Source organism: Thermobia domestica, chromosome 2 (assembly GCF_964235325.1).
Source record: "Thermobia domestica chromosome 2, izTheDome1.hap1.1, whole genome shotgun sequence".
In the NCBI taxonomy this organism is placed as follows: domain Eukaryota; kingdom Metazoa; phylum Arthropoda; class Insecta; order Zygentoma; family Lepismatidae; genus Thermobia; species Thermobia domestica.
In genome coordinates, this window is record NC_137455.1 from 159,411,204 (window position 1) to 159,432,476 (window position 21,273).

Genomic DNA, 21,273 nt, shown 5'->3' on the forward strand with positions numbered 1-21,273 from the left:
GAAGGGTAGTGCGTGGCATTTCATAAACCTCAGCTGCTTCCATGAGACTGGATGAGTGGCAGTCACAGGCATAAATTGTTTATCTTCATGCCTTAAAAACACTACATACTAACCAGGGCTAGGAGACCACTAAGAAAAAAAATCTCACCCTACCATGTTCATCAACATCTGAGAGGAATTTAGGAAGCAGCTGATCAACACTGCATACCGTTCAGTCTAACACATATGATCTAAGATGAACAACGATATGCAGTCTTCAAGATTTTGTAGATATTGTCGTGCAGATATAGCATTAGTCTACAAACAAAATCATAACATCCATTAATTGTGATTATGAACTTAAAAACTCATTTATCCTTCAGAAATACGTTTCCGCAGAAGTTTCCTTATAGTATGATCTCGAATAAAATTCGATACTATATTATTGAGATGATTTTAACGAGGGGAAAACAATAAAAGAACTCAACACTTGAGTACTACATTACATGCGGAACTCGAAATGATTGTACACTTGCAGTACTTACTATTGTATAATAATGTAGATTCAAATTATATTGAATCATAGTTCCAATCACACTAGAAAATGGAATCGACTTGAATATGCGTTGCAATTTAAGGCAATAGCTTTTTTTTTTAATGGAATAATCATAATAATTTAATTTTACGACGTTTTAACTTTAAAATATTAATGTAAGTTCTTTTTAGATATATTTTTAAATATATTCTTAAAACAAATACATGGAAATGTATAATTCTATTTATACAAGTTCACCGGCGAGTCACTATCTTCCCAAGGGTTTGGGCCTTACCCGCTCCCCCAAATTTACCATTTTCTCGTCAATATGTATCTTTCTCATTCCAAATTTACCACTCCCCAGTATAATTGTACCATTTTCAATGAAAATTATATGACTCCCAATATTCTCATGGGCACAATCTTCTCCGTGTGGGGGCATCTCTGAACTCACCAACATTACACCAAGGTTACCAATATAACGAAAACTTGTGATCTCAATCCGCATTGAAACCTGATTGAAACTTGCATGGAAATCAGGATCGCACTGAACATGGAAAGTATGGTCAGATTGATTTCAATACGCCGTGGAAATGTAGTGAAAATATAGTAATATAAAATTTTAAATGCCAATCAATCGAACCAAAATATGATGCATTATCATTACCTATTTCCTATATGCATCTAACCTTCACGAGTCACGCAACGGCAAGGCACAATTGCAGAAGAGCGATACAGATAATGCAGTCCTGCGTCTACGTGTATGTATATGAGTATAGGCCAAAACTCATTTTGAAAATTGTCTATCTTTTTACTGTAGAATACTATGTAAATATAGGTGCACTTTTGAAGTTACCTACGTCGAAACTATGTATTTCACTAGATTCTATGTAATCTAATAATACACTTACAAACCGTACCATGTTGATTTTTTGCACGTATAAATGCATATTTACGAAAATACCGTAGACATTATATAGTTTATTCAACTTAGTTGCAATTATATAAAAACCCAACTTTTGTAACCAAAAAGCAAAATCAAGACCGTTATTTTGAGTACCTATAGGAGATTTTTGGGTATCTATCTCTGAGGATCATACAACCATAATACAGTAAGTAATAAGTAATCAGAGAATAAGAAATATGTAACGTATAGAATTATTTCTAAATCGAACATATTTTCTGCAATTCCTTAAAGTAAGTAGATATATATTCTATAAAAAACTATATTTTGTATTTATGCTAGATTCCAAGAATTTTTTTTTTCTTTTTGCTTGTTATGATGACTCGTTTTCTTCTTTTCTAATTGACAGATGTTTTCTAGGAAGTTTTTCTAATTGCGTCATTGTGCACTTATATTTTTTCCCCTAGTCTCGATTTTTTTTTTTTAAAAAAAAAAGTACTTATCATACGTTGTTACAACGTAGGTAAAGAACTTGTTTAAGTTTATGTCATCAAAAATTTTATTGGATGTTCTGTTTTAAAGTTTTATTTTACAACATCACATTAACATCTGTTTATATGCACGTTACGGTTTAAATTTGTCATAGATTCTACTTATTGCCTGACATTTACAGTACTAGAGAAAGTTACAAAGTCAAGGCATCACAACAGGATGTGTGTGTGTATATTTAGCATATGCAAAATAAATACGTGAGTATTGAAACAGACATATGCCTGGTGTAATTTGCATGCGCATTAGTAATATTCTATGGGTTAGGATAGCTTTACATTATTTTTTATTCTTATTATTTACTTCTATGTATCATTCGCATACGACACTCTTTCTAAAATTGATTTGATTATTGAAATTATAGTCATAGGGTCTATATACGGTATTGATACATTGTATTAAATTTAAAACAATAAATATAGAATCATATTGTGTGAATTCTATATTTATGTTATCATAGTATGATTTTCATTAAACGTAGCAAAAATGTTGTATTTGCAGCATGTACTTACATTCTGTAACAGTTCAATCCAATAACCTACAAAATTACATTCGAGTGTTGTTTGTTATCCAAAAACCGTAGCTCATTAGATATTGTCCCTAACATGGTTGATTTGATTTGTGAGTTTAGCGTCCCGTTCAGCATCGAGGCCATATGAGATGTGGACCTACAGTTTAACGTTAGATCCGAAATACATGAGCTCACGCTGGGAATCGAACCCGGGCTCCCACGCCAAAGGCGTGTACGCCAACCGCTTGGCCACGAGAGAGCTCGCCCCTAACATGGTACCCATTATCTGGACAGCTTAGTCGTCCATAACACAAAATTCATCAAATGAAATTCACAAACGGATGGATTTCAAATAATGCATTAATCTTACACACACTATGATTTTAGAGTTTACAGTTACTGTGGCTGACCAAACAGCTTTTAACTGGGTTAAAGTAGTCAGCTATTTCGGCCGTTGATTATGGGTTTCTGCATTGGAATCTGGTACTTCTTAGTTCAGATTAGAGATGGAAGCGCTCGGAAAAAAACAGCTTTTTAAAAAATTACAATAAAAACGAAGTTTAGAGCGTTAAAAATCGAGGAGGAAACGGTTAAAAATGCAATACCCAAGTTTTCTGTTTAAAACATTTTGATACGATATAAGAATAAAGAAAGAACTTATATTAGGTTTTTTTCTTTAATATTATCTCTTATATTAAGTTCTGACAGAATATCTGAAGCTCACAATAGTATCACTCAACGAAAAACGAAATGTAAGCAAAATTGTATACCAAATTTGTATATATAAGACAACATGTTTAACTTTCATGGATTTGATAACGTGGTTAGGCAATCAAATTGACGCTTGTCATATGTTGGCTTACATAACTTACACTTGCAGGCAACTGAAGAAATTCCAGTTTGAAAATCAATTAAGATAGTTTGAAAACCCCAAAATGAGCGTAGGACTCACACATGAATGTTGTAAAGGTACTTTTTTATTGTAGAATCCACTATAGGAAAACAAAGGTATCTTTCAATAAGAAAGGTACAAAAACAAGAAAAAGCAAAATTTTCTGTTCCCCTCCCCTAAAATTAAGGCGGCTTTTTGTAAGAAAGTCTCCAATCTCCCCCCTTTTTTGTTTGTTATCTATAGCTCAGATAGATCTCCAGTTGCCCCAACATAGAAAATTATGTTCCTCCAACTAAATTGAATTCAGGCACGCGTATGACCAATCCGCAACATGGGATCACTCACATAAAATGTCTGTACTTCTACACGTAAAATTCATTTTTTTTTTTTTAACTTTCAATTTATTTTCTGCTTTAGTCATGTACTATTCTTAGTGAAACTAAAGTGAATATGCATTAAAATAAATCAAAGTGAAGCATAATAATACATCGAAGTATTTTCATATTTTGATACGAATAACTTCATGCATTTAAAATAAAGTTATTAAAATAGTGTATTAACAAAACATGTATACAATCAGATCATTCACTAGATATAGCCCTATTTAAAGTAATATGTCAGACTATCGACATATTCAATTTTGGATATAGGCCTATGTGTGAGCTACGAAACCTAGAATTCAGAAAGAAAATGGAACAGACATGATTGTCTCATTCCCACCATACCTGTTCATTTCTGATACGATAATGATTTCGAAACAAATAGGAGAGAATATATTTCCTGAACTAACTGAAAAGGACTGTTCGTTACGTTTTATAAATGCAAATGTCATTGTGTTTATACTAAACTAACTAAAGCTATATATACTATTTTCAGTTTTTTTAAAATATTAAAAAAAAAGAAAAGCGTGAAATTCATTATAATTATACATATAAAAATAGATATTATTATTATTATTATTATTATTAATTATTATTATTATTATTATTTGATTCTTCAACATTCTAATGATTTAATGAAGATAAACGGGTGAATGGCCCGATTTCACAGGTTTCTTCTATTGCAAGGTGTCGTCCAGGAAGATCATTAAAAGTTAACATACACAACTAACTGCTCCTTGAAGTGCCATAAACTTTCCAAGAGAAATTTACATTTTAAATAGAAATGAAGAAAGAAGGAAGAAATACACCATGGGAAGAACAGGAAAACTTCCAGTAAGCGGGAAAAAAAAGTTGTGTGTAGTGGAATTTCGAAGAGGAAAAATAGTGATATATATATGTTTTAAAATTTTTCTGTCTATGAGAGGGTGGTACTGCTGCCGTATGTTTGGTAGAAGGGAAGTACTCTTTTTTTTCTTTTCCCCCTTTAAATTCAGAACACGAAATAACAACAACTAAGTTTATAAAATCATTTAAATGCAGATCACACATAAACTACACACACTCACACATGCACGACCACAATATCTAGTCAGTTTTTTCTTCTGACTTACCTGACTTACCAACTGCTGGAACGGTGGGGCTGTGGGATCAAGGCGGTCAAGGTCCGTGTGTAGAGCAAAGTCCGACAGTGCCTTCCACGGTGGCTGATACGACTGCACTTCGATAGGGTTCATCCCAATGGGACTCTCGTGCCTTACGGGACTCGACGCAACCATAGGAATTCCCTGCATACTCCCATACCCGAGTTTCCTACCATCCTATAAAAATGAAAAGAAAGACATTTTTTTAAAAGACATTTATTTAATTAAGATACGTAATTTAGTCGTGACAAGTTTGCAAATATTGTACAAGTATTGTAATTTTGTCATAGAACACTTATAAACTTGTCTACCTTTTTATAGTTTGTTTCCCACAAAACGAGAAGAACATTTTCAAATTCGAGATGAGACGAGCAGTGGCGGATCTACAAGGTAAAAACTGGGGGGCAATCAGAACCCAAACTGTGATGGGTAGAATATATCATGAGTTTTTCTGCACAGTTTCAAAAATATATAAATAACAGCTTAAATTATTTTCGCACCCAAAAAACTGGGGGGCCTAGCTCTCCCTCAGCTCCGGGCTAGATCCACCACTGAAGACGAGAAATTTCCGAAGTTTTGTGGACAACACTAGTTCACCTAAGTCTTAGGTCTCAAACATCGTTTTCATGCTACATGATTTACAGTGTAAAAATCAATTGATTCAATAACTGTTCGAACATAATGAAGAACATTTATCAACATTTAAAGATACGCAAGTAATTATACAGGGTGACCCAAAAGTAGGTATACACCCCTGCATTGATCAAGTATAACATTCTACCTTGTAGGTTTATTTGCTTCGGCTCTTCCGAGCTTAAGATGTAAGTAAAAACACATTAGGAACAAATAATAAAGAAACTAAGTCTACCTGATGGATAAAAATAAGAAATAATATAAAATGCAATGAGTACGGTACTGGGCCACCCTGTACGTATACTATAACATACTCCAATAATAAATGAACCTCTCGTGACAAGAACGGATTCTAATAATTTGTAGACCAAATTAAGAAGTAAATTATGGCGTACATTTTGTACATAAATTTACAAAAGGAGACGGGATTTTGTTTTCGAGAACCGAGACGAGATCAGAATTGTTCGAGAAACGAGACGAGACGAGAATTCTATAAAAATCTAATGACGAGTCCAGAAAGCCATATTTCTCGTCTCGCATCGACTCGTGGGAAACATTAAGATGGTGAAATGTGATTTGAGTGTAACTAAATTATTTTGTACTGTTAATGTGTTACATTTCAAATATTTCTATTAGTCTAATGAATCCCATAACAAGACACTAAGAATAAAAAAGAAACTAATATTTTATATATATATATATATATATAGTATTCATTTATGGATTTTTTCAAAATACAAAATTCGTTAAGCAGATACCGCATGATTCCTAAAGATGGATATTTAAATTCAGTTGACATTAATTTATAAATTTCTTGAACCGGCTTTGGTATTTCCCATCATTTTCGAATTAGATAATTAAAGTTTATTTGTCTCTTCGTTTTCAGTACCTTATAAGGACGGATGCGACTCAGTGGGAGAGAGTGATTATCTTTGGTGCGTGGGGTCTCTAGTTCGAACCCAGCTCGCGCCAAGTGGACTTTGTAGTGAGCAAAAACCCTGTGTGTGGGTTTTCGCGATGTTCTCCCGTTTTCTTACACTTCCTTCAATCAATCATTTCATTCATTATCCTTGGTCTACAGGGAAGCCCCCCTTACCCTCGGTGCATAATCATGAGGTTAAACTAGAAAAAAAGTATAAGTTAAATCTAAAAAGAAACATTTTTCAATGAAAGTGTAATAAAAGTTTAATTATCATTGTTAATTATCTCCTCATGTGCCTTTTCGTACCTGTATACTCATATAGGCCTATATATACAATTCAGAGAATACTGATGGAAGCATTAATGAGTGGATGAATTTTAAGTTTACAGAGTGAAGAGTGACAGACGAAAGATATCTTTTTGGGTGAAGAAACTGTAAAACTGTTGGTTGCTAGCTTGTAGAATGGAGAGAAGGGGACAGAGAAGAAAGAGGAGAGATGAAGCAAGGGAGTCAAGTAAAAGTTCACGAGGGCCAACTCCATGCATTGTTAATGCGGGCGCCGGTCTAGGTCGGATCAAATCTTGTGAGGAAGGCATTACCTTGTAGCCTGGCGGCTTGCTGATAATAGCCAGATTAATAGTCGGCGGTAAGACGATCCTTAGTCAGGTTCAAGTGCTTGCAGCCATCTTGGGAACAGGGAAACTTCGTCTCTCTCTGTTTTTCAAGAAGGAAAAGGAACAAAAACAAAAGGAACCACTAAAAACGGTATCGAAGTTTCTAGTATGGACGAAATGAAAACTTTATTGTAGTTGAATTGCTTGGAAAAATTTCAACTCTATCAGAAACATAGTGTCACGATTTTGAAACATGGGGTACGCACAGATTCAAGGATTGATCGTGATTCTATGCAAATATTTAGCGTAAATATTTATTTCAAGTACCGAATTCTACTGTTCCGAATACATGAATCCATCCACAATTTCCATCATTTATATTTAATCGAAGCAGGCGCATACACATTTTCTTTTCTTGGGAGTAATGCATACTACAAGACACTACGTATATATAGTATTAAATTAGCATTATTCTATACTTGAAAAAATAATACGTAATTGTTAACTATTGCCACCTATATTCCAATAAAAAAAAAATATAGAACTAAATTATTTTTATAAGGAAAAAATACAAGTGAAGTGTAATATCAAAATTTTTAAATTACACCTACCACTTCTCTGCTAAACACGCATAGTTTCATTTAGGTAGTGTACAAATATATTTCAACTTATCAAGTTTTTTGGGAGTTCTGAATCCAGTGAACTCCTCACGTGGGTGCAGAAATGCATTGAAACATTGAAGAAGAACAAAGTTAATAAGTTCACTTCACACAACAATCAAGGATTAGTAAATAGCTCTTAACGGCAACACATGAAAAATTATCATCAACGTACTGATATATGCTTTATTCACCGAACTTTGAATTTAAAATGTAATGATTAAGAAATGCAAAAAGTATTCACGAATAATATTGCTTGCGATGTTTGGGAGGGATCTTTGGAAACGTTTGCTACCATCAGATAGTAGAACGTTGTACTAAGCTGCAGCACACGAGCACAGGAGGTTTTTTAATTACTCGCAAGACCAGACAGTTGCTTTCAGAGAAGCGTATTTTACAACGAAATCGTATGATTGTTCCTGCGATACCTGTGAGCAGGGCTCTCTAATATTGCTATACCAGGAAAACTATTAGTATATGATCTACTGAAGCGTTTTCGCGAAATAGTAATTGCCATCTAGCACAATTTTTAGGCGAAAACTTGTGGACACTTCTTTTTCGGCACAATTATAAATTCATATGTATGCGTTGACATTATGATTGAATTCTTGGCTATCATTAGAGAATATGAACTTTGTTGTTGGTTCCAAAGGACAGGGCAATGAAGCAGACATCAAACGTACGATGAAGATGTTCCGAGAATTTTTTCCAAGATCAACTGATACGGGAAGATTTGTTACCCTCTAGCTCACCATATTTAGATGCATCGCTCATCAAGAACGGTGTATTACAACAACACTAGGATTCTCATAGATTTGTAGTACAAGATAATCAGAGCCAGCTGAAAACACATTTTAAAAAATATCTATCAATATACGTCAACGGGGTCCATTTATGTTTTGCAATTAATAGAGATTTTGAACATTTTGTAAAAGTGACGTAAGTCTTCTCTAGTAAAGTGTATTATATTTTATACTGAAATTTACATATTTACTATATGAAATGTAAGCTGTGCAACACTGTGCTCTTTGCGTAAATATAAATAATTTTAATTCAAAATTCGGAGTCTTTTCACTCGTAGTGTATATGTGTAAACATAATCGTAGCCATACAGAGTAACTACGAAGTAGAGATCCAATTGAGATGCTATTTTCACTCCCCCTATAGGAAGAATGGAAGATATGTTTTTAGGCACAAAATCACGTCATTTCAAGATAATGAAAGTTCGTTGTAAAAATCAGCCTTCTAGACCATTTCTGGGAGAGAATGCCTCTCCTGTGACTCCTCTGAACCCTCACGCGTTAGCTTTTATCATAAAATGGGATGACTCTACCGTTTACGGATGTGAGAAAACTATTCAGCCTTGTCCCGGTTAAAGCCCCACTTAGAGGCAATTTGGGTGGAGATGGGAAGGATTGTTCTAAAATGCGTATTAATTTTAAATGATACTGGCCTATTGCTTTTTCTGTCTTTTTCGGGTGTGAGAAAATGATTGATCATGGCTTTGGAAAAATTCATTTAGAGATAATTAGAGATGGAATGCGGAAAAGGACCCTTATTTATAGAAGAATATTTGTTTCCAATAGTAGATCATATGAGAAAATGAATGAGAAAAGAAACAGAAAAGAAAGAAAGAAAAAGGAACTCAATTAAGGGGAATTTCGAGATAGGTGAAGACCAGAAGCACGTATATTTAAATTTTATCTCAAAAAATGGATCTAATAACTTGTAACGTTCCTGAGTGCGAAAACTGAACATAAATTTCGTAAAATTATGTGGAATATACAATCTATAAATTGTTGGAGACGTTTTCACTAAGCATCTGCAGCGACGCAGCTAGGCTAGTTGTCGCTCCGGGCAAGATCTCACCTTAGCGCCCCCCCTCCCCCATGACCAACCAACCAAACCAAAACACTCCTATACTACACCTGATATTGGCATTACACAGTAATTCTCCTATTCCATTTTTTCTTCAAGTAGTAAAGCTTGATATCAAAATTGTAGTACATAATTTAATTTTTAGTACAAGATAAAAACACCAAACTAATTAGTGTTTGGTTGCCAAATAATATGAGAGTAGGATGTTTGACAGGTTCTTATAGTGTTATTATAATAACTGTAAATCATAATGTTTTTGGAATTATCTCGGGGTGTGCATATGTGCAGTGTTTCTTCCAGACCTGTTTTTTGGGGGATACTGCCTCCCCCCAGAGCTCTGAGAGTGCTCCCCCGAAGCAGAACAAAACAATACATTTAAAATATAATAATAAATAGAATAATATCAGCAGCGCCCCCTGGGATACTAAGTGTGCCCCCCCCCCCGGAAAGAAACACTGCATATGTGTAGAATGAATCAATAGTCTGTTGCTTGAGAATAGAATATTTAATTATGACAAACAGTCAATCTGTTGTCTCGAAGAGTACTCGGACATTTTGCAAATCTCTTAAATCCATGTAAGTTAAATGAAAACACAGAAAGCTGGAACTAAAATTTAACTTTGCGGGCTCTTTTGATTGCAAAGGTTTAGACAATGTCTTTAAAAGATAGCTCTGAAGCTAACTTATGCTCTATGGATTTGATCCTAAAGTGAGTCGTTGTTATCCTGTTAAGTTTCTGAGGTATTTTTTTAAAAATGATTTTTAGTTTCCTAAAACTCCTTTCTTTGCCCAGTTTTGCGCTCCCAAAACCCGGTGCACAAGCCTCGTTTGCACCCCTTAGTTACGTCACTGAGGTTCTGTAGCATACAACTAAAGATTAGAATTTACGTAATATATTTTAAAAGCTTCCTAAACGTGGAAAGAAATCAAAAACTATTTGAATATGTACATATTAAAAATTAAGATAACTTTAGGTGTCATTATTCCATCCTATAAACTGACAGAAAAACTACAGCAGTGCCATCTAGAGATGCAATTTAAATTTAAATGAAGTTACAAGAGCAGGTGTTACCGTAAAGTGAAAAACAAATAAATGTATACATGCAACGATAAAAATGTCCAGTTTTTAAAATTTGCGATAAGATTTTCTTTGTCAAGAATTGCGATAAAAGTAAACTAAAATAACTTTTTGCTATTATACTAATTTACTTTTTAAAAAATCGCTAGTAACTTACGTACATTGAAAGTTTGCGAAGTATGTAAAGTAGAGAAAAAGTAATTAAGTAAATAAATAACGTAAACTTTAAATAAGATAAAATATACATAACAGAAAGAAAGACCGCCATATTAAACGTTTGGTATCTATTCGCACATACTAACAGGAAAACGCTAATTTGTAGTAGTTAGTTGATAAAAATAAAACGAAAAAGGAAAGAAAGAAATGAGATAGAGAAAAATCATGACTTCCCGCTTTCTTAAGAAGGAGAGAATAAATAAAAAAAAGAAGAGTAGAAAAACATTTTCCTTTTTTTTATTGGATATATAGCGTGTCCATTTTTGCGCACGCATTTCCTTCGGAACCTCCCGCCGTCAGCATTTATGACTGCCACGCAACACCAAGAAGTATACGCCTTCTCAGCACACCAAAAATACGTACAATGATAAAGAAGGGGATTCTTTTTAAAAAAAATGATAGAAAAAGAAACTTCATGTTTGAAAAAAACTACGATTTTTTTTCAGCATGCAAAGGTCAAATATTTTGTAGCATGAGATTTCCGATAATAATATATTAGGCAGTTTGAGAGGTGGACGTCTGGCTTCAAGGATTTAGTTCATTTAGTTACTGCCTATTAGCAGTATGCAATTACCTCAACAGCCTTCTGTCCCCTGTCTTTCACGTCTCATACATATATAAAGAATGATTTGTATGAGAAACAGAAGTTGAAATACATGTAAACAAAAACAGAAAAATAAGTAATAATCACGAAATAAAAAACAATATAATTTTGTCAAATACTGTAGGGATGTTGTTTCGTAAACACTGTTCATTATTTTAAATTAGTGGGCTGCAACATAAAATTGGTTATTTTGAATAACGTTCAGGTCTGATATGCATATTTGTTAAAGTCTTCTACGCTGTAAAATTAAAATTACGAATCACTGACAAATTTCCTGTCATTTTATCGCTGTTCAATTGCAACAAAGCTTAACACAAACAAGGTTTGGTTAACATTAAAGTAGCTACCAATCACAAATGGCTTTCGTTTACATCTAGCACGTCCGGTTTAACTATCGGGAATTCAATAGTTAAACCGGACGTGCTAGATCTATCATTTCTGGTTCTAATAGATAAAATCGGAGATGGAACCCGTTCTTGGGACGATCAATCTAGGGATGAGGCTGTCTCGTCTTGAAAATGTCTAGTCGTTTTTTCCTTTCTTCTGTTTTCATGCAGGAGTAAAGAATTTAGATACAAGGCAAGTCAAAATGATCGACCCGATTTCAGATTTTTTTTTTCTGTGCAATCTAATAAACAGGGGGACACCGTAGACTAGTGGTTAGAGCGTTGGACTCACGTCCGCGTGCTCCTGGGTTCAATTCCTGACCGGTGCTTCCGTGAGGCAAACTGGGGAGTCACGAAAATAAAAGACGTGACGGCAACTAGGTTTAGAAAGGTCTTGATTCGCCTGTTTGAGACAGCCACGCAGCGCACTGACCACGTGTTCGTAGCGAGGCTGAACTTAGTTCAGCCGGTCGCTAACAGATGGCGTTGGAGTGGCTCAAGCACATAAAAGGCTGTCTTATTCTTAATATATATGTAGCAAGTTGCTTGTTTTGTTATTAGAGGTTAAAGTCTTCGTTAAGATCACCCCACGTTCTTGAATTTTAGTCAATGACTTAGAGACAATCAGGAATATTAAAAATATAGGAAGTGAACCAGGTAGTGTGGTCTGTGACGTCATAAATTCTTGGGCACGCAAATGTGCGTATACACTATACGAAATGTCTTTAAGAATTATCAGTTCACTGAATAACAATTTACAGATATACGTCTCTTTTAGCCTAGCAGGCATAACCAAAGGTGGGACGTTAAACTAGATCAAACCAAAACAATTTACAGATACTATCTCTCCACTTCCTAAATTTGTGATGTTCCTTATTGCCTTAAAGTTACTCATTAAAATTCAAAGAAGTTGAGGGGGAGACGAACTTAAATTCTTCCTCAGACAATTTGGAGAGTTTTTATGTGACCTGATCTTACATCACAGAATGCATACTAATTTATTTCTGTAACGATATACAACACCTAGGAGGTTACAATAGAAGAAGTAACAAATATATAACAACATATGTTCTTAAAAATAGTTTTGTAGCATACGTACTAGTTTTGTATTGTAACAATGCTACAGGTAGCTTTGAGAAATAACGAGATCGAAAACTGAAGACCTCGTGTACGCAAGGCACAGAATGCAATGCGCAACGCCTCTGGTAAGGCCCAATCGCCTGTGTGAAAAGATCGATACACAGGCGTAAAACTTGTACGTTTGCTAACTGTGAGAGAAGAAGGGGGAGGCGTGTCACACTGTATGTGGGAGCAGTGCAAAGCTCTATTGCACCGTTTACATTAAAGAAAAACAGTCGTAGTGTAGATTCGGTTTTATGATACTTTAATTGGCTTTTAAATATATAGTCATACAACGTGTGTGTGTGTGAATTTTTCGGAGGTATAAGATGGAATGAATCATTTGATGTACAGTACAAGAATGAAAACGGTATCTTAGGTCGTTTATTTGCAATCGACTGAAAAAGGAAAAGGAAATAAATATACACTCTACGATATCTTTAAGCTGAGGAAATTACAAAGTCATTTTATTAACATTTCTCGTAACAATCAATAACAAAATCAGCTTATAATAGGCCTATTATTTATTTTAAAAAGTATACAAGTCATTACTTTAATGTTTATGTTTCCTCAGAAGCAATAGTTAATAATTAACTAATTTTCTGTACTACTATATATCTTTACAAGCCCGTATCCAGTGGGGTCTACAGGGACCGCCCCCTAAATTTTTACTGTCTCCCCTAAAATTTTCACGGTAGGCTTGCAAATAAACTATAATATGATTATGATCTATAATATGGTTGGATCGGCCCCCCTACATTTCTGAGCTGGCTACGGGCCTGTCTCTTTAGTAACAAAGAACCAGCAACAGTTCATGAGGTCATCCTCTTTTCTTTATTCGTGGGATTGTAGCTCCCTATTTTTTTTTCCTTCATTCGAAAGAAGACAAGCCCTATCCACTGTAATTATTCTGGTGGAATCATTGTCAGAAATTAGTATTTTCTACGAGAAAAGGAAATGAAATTTCTAGTTTCAGTTCTGTAGTTATGAATTTTAGGCTAAAGAAGACAGATGAATGGTTAGGAAATAATTGTAGAATGATAATGTGGAAGGAAACGGGTGAACCCACAAAAAAGCCCACAGACCAGTAGTGTTATTTCATGTTTTCCTTTGAGGGGTCGAATGAAACGTATATCTGACTCCTTTCCTCGCTGTAATTGGAAAAATAATTTATATGTCAACCAATAAGCATACATTTAAAATACAAACGCAAGCATCGTAAAGTTTGTTGAACCTTAGCCTTAATTAACTTAATTTAAACTTCCATTTACAAGATATTCGTCTGTAATATAGGTCTACGTCCCCATTGCTGCAGGAATGGTGAACCATTTGCATATTCAATAACAATTATACAGTGTAATTTAATGTGTTCTTTATCAAGCGTTAACAAATTACACATTTATTTATATCATCTAAACTGCAACTTTGAAAATGCCAGAGGGAAGGGGCCAAGAGGATGAACATCTCTTCCCCACAGTGGCTATGCCTACTCCTCCCAGAGATGTTATATTGTAATATAAGTCAAGTAACATAAACATATCTTTTACAGCGTACAAAATAATAATAATTATTATTAATATTCTGTAATAATAATAATAATAATAATAATAATAATAATAATAATAATAATAATAATAATAATAATAATAATAATAATAACTGCTCCTTTCAGAAACTGGACCCCAAGAAACTATAATCAGAAGTTACGTCATCCAAAAATATTTGATTCAGCCAATTTTGCCTTTAATTTTAAGATTCAAGACATATTATATTAATAACAAATATGATCCATCAATGGAAAAATATCATGGGGTTACGGTAATGTGTTTGCACAATTCCAACGCGAAATTCTTTAAAAGTGAACGTGCTATCGAGTCTTCCATATTCCTTATAACCAGGGTTGGCAAAACCCATGGTTTTTATTGAAGAAAAAAAAAACAGGTTGTTTTGGTTTAAACCCGGTTTTATTTTTGGTTTAAATAATTTACTCTCTGTATTTATATTAGATATGGACAGAAATTAGTTTGTTTCGCCTTGGTGTTATTATGCAACAACAATGTTATGCTGGAAGTGGTCACATAAGCTTAAAGCGGAATTCAAACCGCTCCTCGGCTTACATCCAAGAGAAACTGTCCATTTCGACGCGAAACTGGGACTAATTGGTCACAAATGCGATTGCCGACTCACTCACGAAGGACTCCTGATAAAAATACGTTGTACTGATCTTTATATAAGCCTAGTTGTTAATATAATTGTCAAGTGTCATTTCAGAAGGACAAAAAGATAAACAGTTACACACATAAAAACGTTATACAGAATTACATATAAATCAGGAAACTCCCGCCTTAGCCATTGGGAAAATCCTATTATTACTTTAAATGTATTTGTATGTACAATTTTAAGGTCAACGTATCATAATCACTAGGCTAAAACTGAGGTATTAAATTGAAAATTTGGTATGTATGTGGTTAACCTCATGGTTATTCGTTTTCCCACAATTGCTTTTACTATTAGTTTTATTTCATTTAAAATATTTTTTTATTTTTCCTGTTATGATGACGTCATGTGATTTAATACCATCCCAGAAGTAGGATACAATCAATTCAAATTCATTTAGATTTAATTTACCAATTTTTTTTGCAGACTAATTAATTTTCTCTATTTTGAAAGAATTATTTATATAATTTCGTAACTAATTTTTATTTATAACAGCTAAATCAACCTCTCGAACTAAATGAAATATGAAATTATTTAATTAACCATATTCCATATGTTGCAGTGGGCGTTCCCTTGTTTATACAGTTGTAGCCCCTTTAGCACCAGAATTAGTAAATATTGCGTTTAGGATTACGGACTAATTCAGCATATTTTAAATGGATCAGACACTTAAGTTTTAACGGTATGTGGAAAATTTGAATTTTTCCCATTTTAGCTTCGACTTTGATATAAATACATATATATACGTGCTGAAGAAGTGTTTCCTTATTTTAGGCATAAGTTATTGCCTAATATATGACAATTTACACAGTATGACGAGATAAACTAAGTGACTGAGTGTTCTACGTATGATCCATCTTTAACGGTAAGATTAGAACAATAGAAGCATTGATATTAAGAAGTTACTTAATTACATTTTAATGGTTGATAATTATCGGTGGTGTTGACAGTATACTTTTCTTCAAATATGGAAAATACATTTACAGTATGTTTTCCTGATATTTACGTAGTGAACACAATGCTCGTGTAAGGAAATTTACAGCCTCCCGCTTTCAAACCTAATACCGATTACCTGCATATTTCGTAATAGTATATCCGATTAATTGTGTAGTACGAATTTTGCAATATGTTTTCGATTAGTTAAACTAACCTAATAAGCAATGTGAAACAGAGAGATCTTGGCTATTTCAAAATTTTCTGTAAAATATATCTTAAGAGCATGAGTATTTACTAGTTGATTTTTGCATGTCGTTTTATTTCAAATTAGTATCGTATTCCAAATTATCTGAAATGTTAATGATTCAGCAAATACATACAGTCAATCATTTCTTACGATTTCGAATCGCAGTTCTCTTTTGCTTAATATTTTTCCTGATCAAATCTAAATAGCAGAATAATTCTTCGATAATAATATTTCTTTCTATTTCTGATTACCGGTAAAAATATGAACTTTGCAAGATATGTGGCCTACGATTATTTTATTGATATAATTGTGTTTATAAAAACAATAAGAATAATTAAAGAATTTCTTCGTGAAATAAAAATGTAGTTAATTTTTTATGTATGAAAAATGAATAATTTATAAAAGAAAAGAATTATGACAACCTAACGTAAGACAATTTTCGCGTAAGGTATGTATGAAACATGTTGTTAATAATTTAATGGCCACTGCTAAGTAAATCTGTACCTATAATTAGTATAAATTTTCCTTCTTGTTCACATGATTATCTGTACAATTGAATAATACGTAAATTCTATGAATTTTGAATATTGTATCAAAAGACATAACTGTTCTGTGTTTCGACTACATTATTTGGCAATAATTTTAAATCCCTTGAAAATTGTGCATGCTTAAAAATCTCATTTATTTTTCCCTTTTGGAAATCTATAAACTGATAATTTCTGTAACTTCTGTTATGAAGTAGCAAAAGCAGAATTTATTGATTTTAATGAATTTCGACTGTCATAATAAAATGGTATTTGAAAAAAAAAAGAATTATATTATTTCTTAGACAGCATTGATTCAGTATATATATAACAATTTGACTTTCTTAAACAGCTATAGAGTACCCACTAAGATGTGAGAGTGCCTAGATAGGTAATTGAACATTGTAATCAATTTTGTCTTATTTTGTTATGTAGTCAGATTGCACAATTATTTTCCTTTTGCGGTAGTTATTTTCCGTTGCCGCTGGCGACCTATTTCTTGTAATCAATTATTAGTATTATTTTTCGATAGTAGAAAGTGTCTACTACAAAAAGTGGCTCCCCTTTAGCCAGGATCGTCTCATATCTTATGATGCTGTGCTTTATTGTTGTTATTATTAGATACAGAAAGAAGTCAGCCAAGATCAAATGCAGGTAAATATTGCGAAGTAGCAGGTTTTAGGTTGGGTTCTTGGAAGCGGGATAGGCTGTGTTTGCATGAAATAAAGCTTAACAAAGCTAGTGTTAGTAAAGTGAAGAACTTGAATTTAGCAAACTGAAGTTTTTTCTACGACATTTAATGTTTTAGATATTTTCTTAGTGTGTGTATTGAATAACACAATGCGACGTACTAGGAAAGCTAAAGTTAACGAAGAAATAGCATTAAAGTGCTGTTCCGATAATAAAAAGGATGATTCGGTGCTTGAGTGCAAAAGCTGTTCAAGTGCTTATCACAGTACTTGTATTGTTATTAGTGATGAAGAATTTGACAAGTACAGGGCTGGAAATTTAATTTGGTTTTGTGAGTTTTGTAGAGAAAAAGCGGCACCTATTAGCGACGACAATACTGAGAATGAATCTTATGCGGATTCAGAAAATCTGCTAGATTTAGTGGCGACAGTGAACGGAAATCCTACTTCAATTAATGCAACTGTTAATACAGGAAGTATTGTAACTTCTGAAGGAGGTAGTGATAAAGTACGCCAAAACACTGGTAATTTCACTATTGATGGTGATGCTTTTCAGGTGTTGATGAATAAACTGGCGGAAATAGGAATAGCGCAAACTGAATTAGAAAAAGGAATGAAAGAACAGGTAGACAAACTGGAACAAAATGTAAACAATAAAATCGAACAAAGTCAAGCTAGGTTAGAGAATCAAATGTTACAGGGACAAAGTGAATGTAAAATGGGTATGGAAAAGTTACAAAAGGATTTCAACAATTTTAAAGGGGAAGTACAAATGAAAATAGACAAAGTACATTCTGATTTGATTGAACGGGTTCAAATTGTACAAAAGAATACCACGGAAGCATTATCTCAGTTTGATGTACAATTTGGTAGTGTGAATGCCGAATTAATTTCTCATAGTTCGGTAATAGATAAATTAAAGAACACTGTAAAAGAGACTAGCGATAGAATGACGGTATTAGATACTAGGGTAAATCAGATAACAGACATAGTGAAAGATGTACTTAATGCCGATCAGAAATGGAAAGAACCGGTATCGAATCTAATTCGGGATGTTACTAAGCATAAGACCGACTTAAGTAGGATAGAACGAGCGATTCAATCCGGAGAGGTGAAATCCGCTAGTTTGGAAGAGCGTATGTCCAAGCTAGAGGATAGACTTGAAGAGGTAGATGTTAATAAGGCAAAAGACTCAGATAATTTGAATACACGCGAGACGAATCATGCTCGATCGGTAAAACGCAAACGAACAAATTTTGATATGTATAGCCAAGATCCATTTGTTTTCATGGGGGGAGATAATCACTCAGAGAATGAGGATGAGATTAAAGAAATTCCTACAAGTAATGCAGTTAAAACTTCGACACTTAAACAGACAATTTTCCCTACCTTCAATACTTGTTTTAATCAGTTATCTGATAAATTTCAACCACAATTTCCACGTTTCGTAGATGAAAGGAACGTAAGTAAGAATGATAGTTTCAGAATGCCAATGGAAGATTATCATAGTAATAATAATCCTTATTTCCAAAATCCGTATCATGCCATGATTCCCAATAGTTGTAGAACAGACAGAGTCAGTGGAATTTCAGAGACAGTTCCTAGACTTAAAGCTAGTGATTTAAGAGCTTTTCCACAATTTTCAGGAAATTCTAGTAAGGAATCCGCTAGAAATTATTTAAGAGATCTAGAGCAAAGCCTGGATTATTTTCAAATTACAGAAAAACGAGATTTAATGTTTGTATTAAATCAAACTTTAACTGGAGCAGCTAAGATCTGGTTTCTTTCGGCGGAAAACCGAATAAATAATTTTTATGATTTTGCCCAGTGTTTCACACAAAATTTCTGCTCAGATTATAAGGAGCGTTGGGAGTTGAAACAGCTAAAGAACGAGAAATATGATAAATCTAGGCATGGGTCGTTGATCAATTACGTGTGGAATTTAATAGGTAGATATCAAAATGCAGTCAGAAATCCCACAGAGAGAGAAATAGTAGACATTGTCTTAGATGCAATTCCTGACGAGAGATTTGGATTCTTAAAGATAGTAACACCTAAATCAGTAGATGACTTAATTTGCCATCTAACTAAGTTGCAACCGCAGAAAGAAAATAGTTCTAGTCTTAATGAAACGATTAAGCCTAGAAATAAGTTTAATGTGCGTCAGGTAAAATCCACGTCCACTAAGGAAAGAAAACCTGATCGTATGAATAGTAGTTGTCAGACAGAGACTAGATTTGTAAATGCATCTGTTAACAATAGCACAGACAATAGATTTATTGGCAAGAGTAGTAACAGATTCGTAAGTGATAGAAATAAATATTTTAATGGGAATTTAGCCAATAATTATAGAATCTTAAGTGACAGAAATGGTACTGAGAATTTCAATAATTGTAATAGAAACACAGAAAATGGACAGGATAGAGATGGTAGATATAAATGGAATAATTCTTTTAACAGAAATGGCCCATTTGCACATCCTTTTTCACCATTTCCTTGGTTCCCAATGGGAGTAAACTGGCGGAAATTTCCTCAATCTAGATTTAGGGGTAATAATCCTAATTATTTCAGTGACTTCAGGCGAAATAGAGGGAATAATCAGGAAACAACGCGGAATGAAAATACGGAAATCCCGCAAAATTTGGAAAATGCATCCGGCAGTCAGTGAGCTCTGATGGGGATCCTGTCTGCCTAAATATGATTTCCCCATCGAACATAATTTCTGATAGGGAACTACATGAGGCTAATATGGTGGATGAGAATGAGACTTTAATTAAAACTAAGATGTCGGACAATAGTATGGCTTTGAATATTCATTTTGTAATTGACGATGAAGAAAAAGAAACGAATGTGATAGAAACCTACCCTTCACCAATCATACATTGCAATATAGCAGATATTAAATTAAAAGCCATCCTTGATAGCGGAAGTGATTTAAATATTCTTAATTACAATATTTGGAAGAAAATTAATGAAAAATTTCCATCTGCTAAGTTAAAACCAATGACTTCTTTATCACTTAAAGGTTTTGCAGGACAAGAAGAGGTACAAGTAAAGGGATTTTTAGTTTTGAACATTGAAATTAAGGGAAGCATTTTTGAGGTACCAGTTTATATCGTAAAAAGTTTGAAAGTAGATTTTTTGCTCGGATATCCATTTTTTATACGTCATCATGCAATATTGAATTGTAAAAATAAAACATTAGATATTACAGACAATTTCAACAAAAACATTATCATTAATCTAGACGAAGATCATACCTTGTATATAAAGTCGGTCACTACTGAAATAAAATATAATAAATTGCCAGACGATGAGAGTATAACTTCAGAAAAAGAAATCAGGGAGAGTATTGGAAGTAGAGAGGATTTGACGCCAACTATTAAAGCTAAATTATTAGAACTGCTTTTACGTTATAGGCATTTATTTTCGAGTGATCCCAGATTGATAAAGACAGACCCTTACGAAATTAAATTAACCGATGAGGAACCAGTTGTAGGCAAAATATACCCAATTCCTCAGGCATTACAACCAGCTTTCGAAAAGGAGCTAGAAAAATGGTTGAAATTGGGAATCGCTGTTGAAAAGAGCAGTCCGTACAGAAACCCCATCCATTGCGTGAAAAAATCTAATGGTTCTCTAAGGCCAGTGATTGACTT

At 33.7% G+C, this 21,273-nt stretch overlaps 1 protein-coding gene across 5 annotated transcripts in view; it reads right to left on the reverse strand.

Annotated features, from left to right (window-relative positions):
• The window catches only part of tup (LIM1_Isl and LIM2_Isl domain-containing protein tup), a 371,468-nt gene that overhangs the window by 73,568 nt on the left and 276,627 nt on the right, over window positions 1-21,273 (reverse strand). For 3 of the 5 annotated variants that reach the window (XM_081747534.1, XM_081747543.1, XM_081747536.1), the window contains one exon: window positions 4,863-5,069. In XM_081747534.1, coding sequence (XP_081603660.1) covers window positions 4,863-5,069 — 207 coding nt within the window. The remainder of the gene's footprint in view (window positions 1-4,862; window positions 5,070-21,273) is intronic. The other 2 variants (XM_081747535.1, XM_081747537.1) reach the window with 1 other exon arrangement.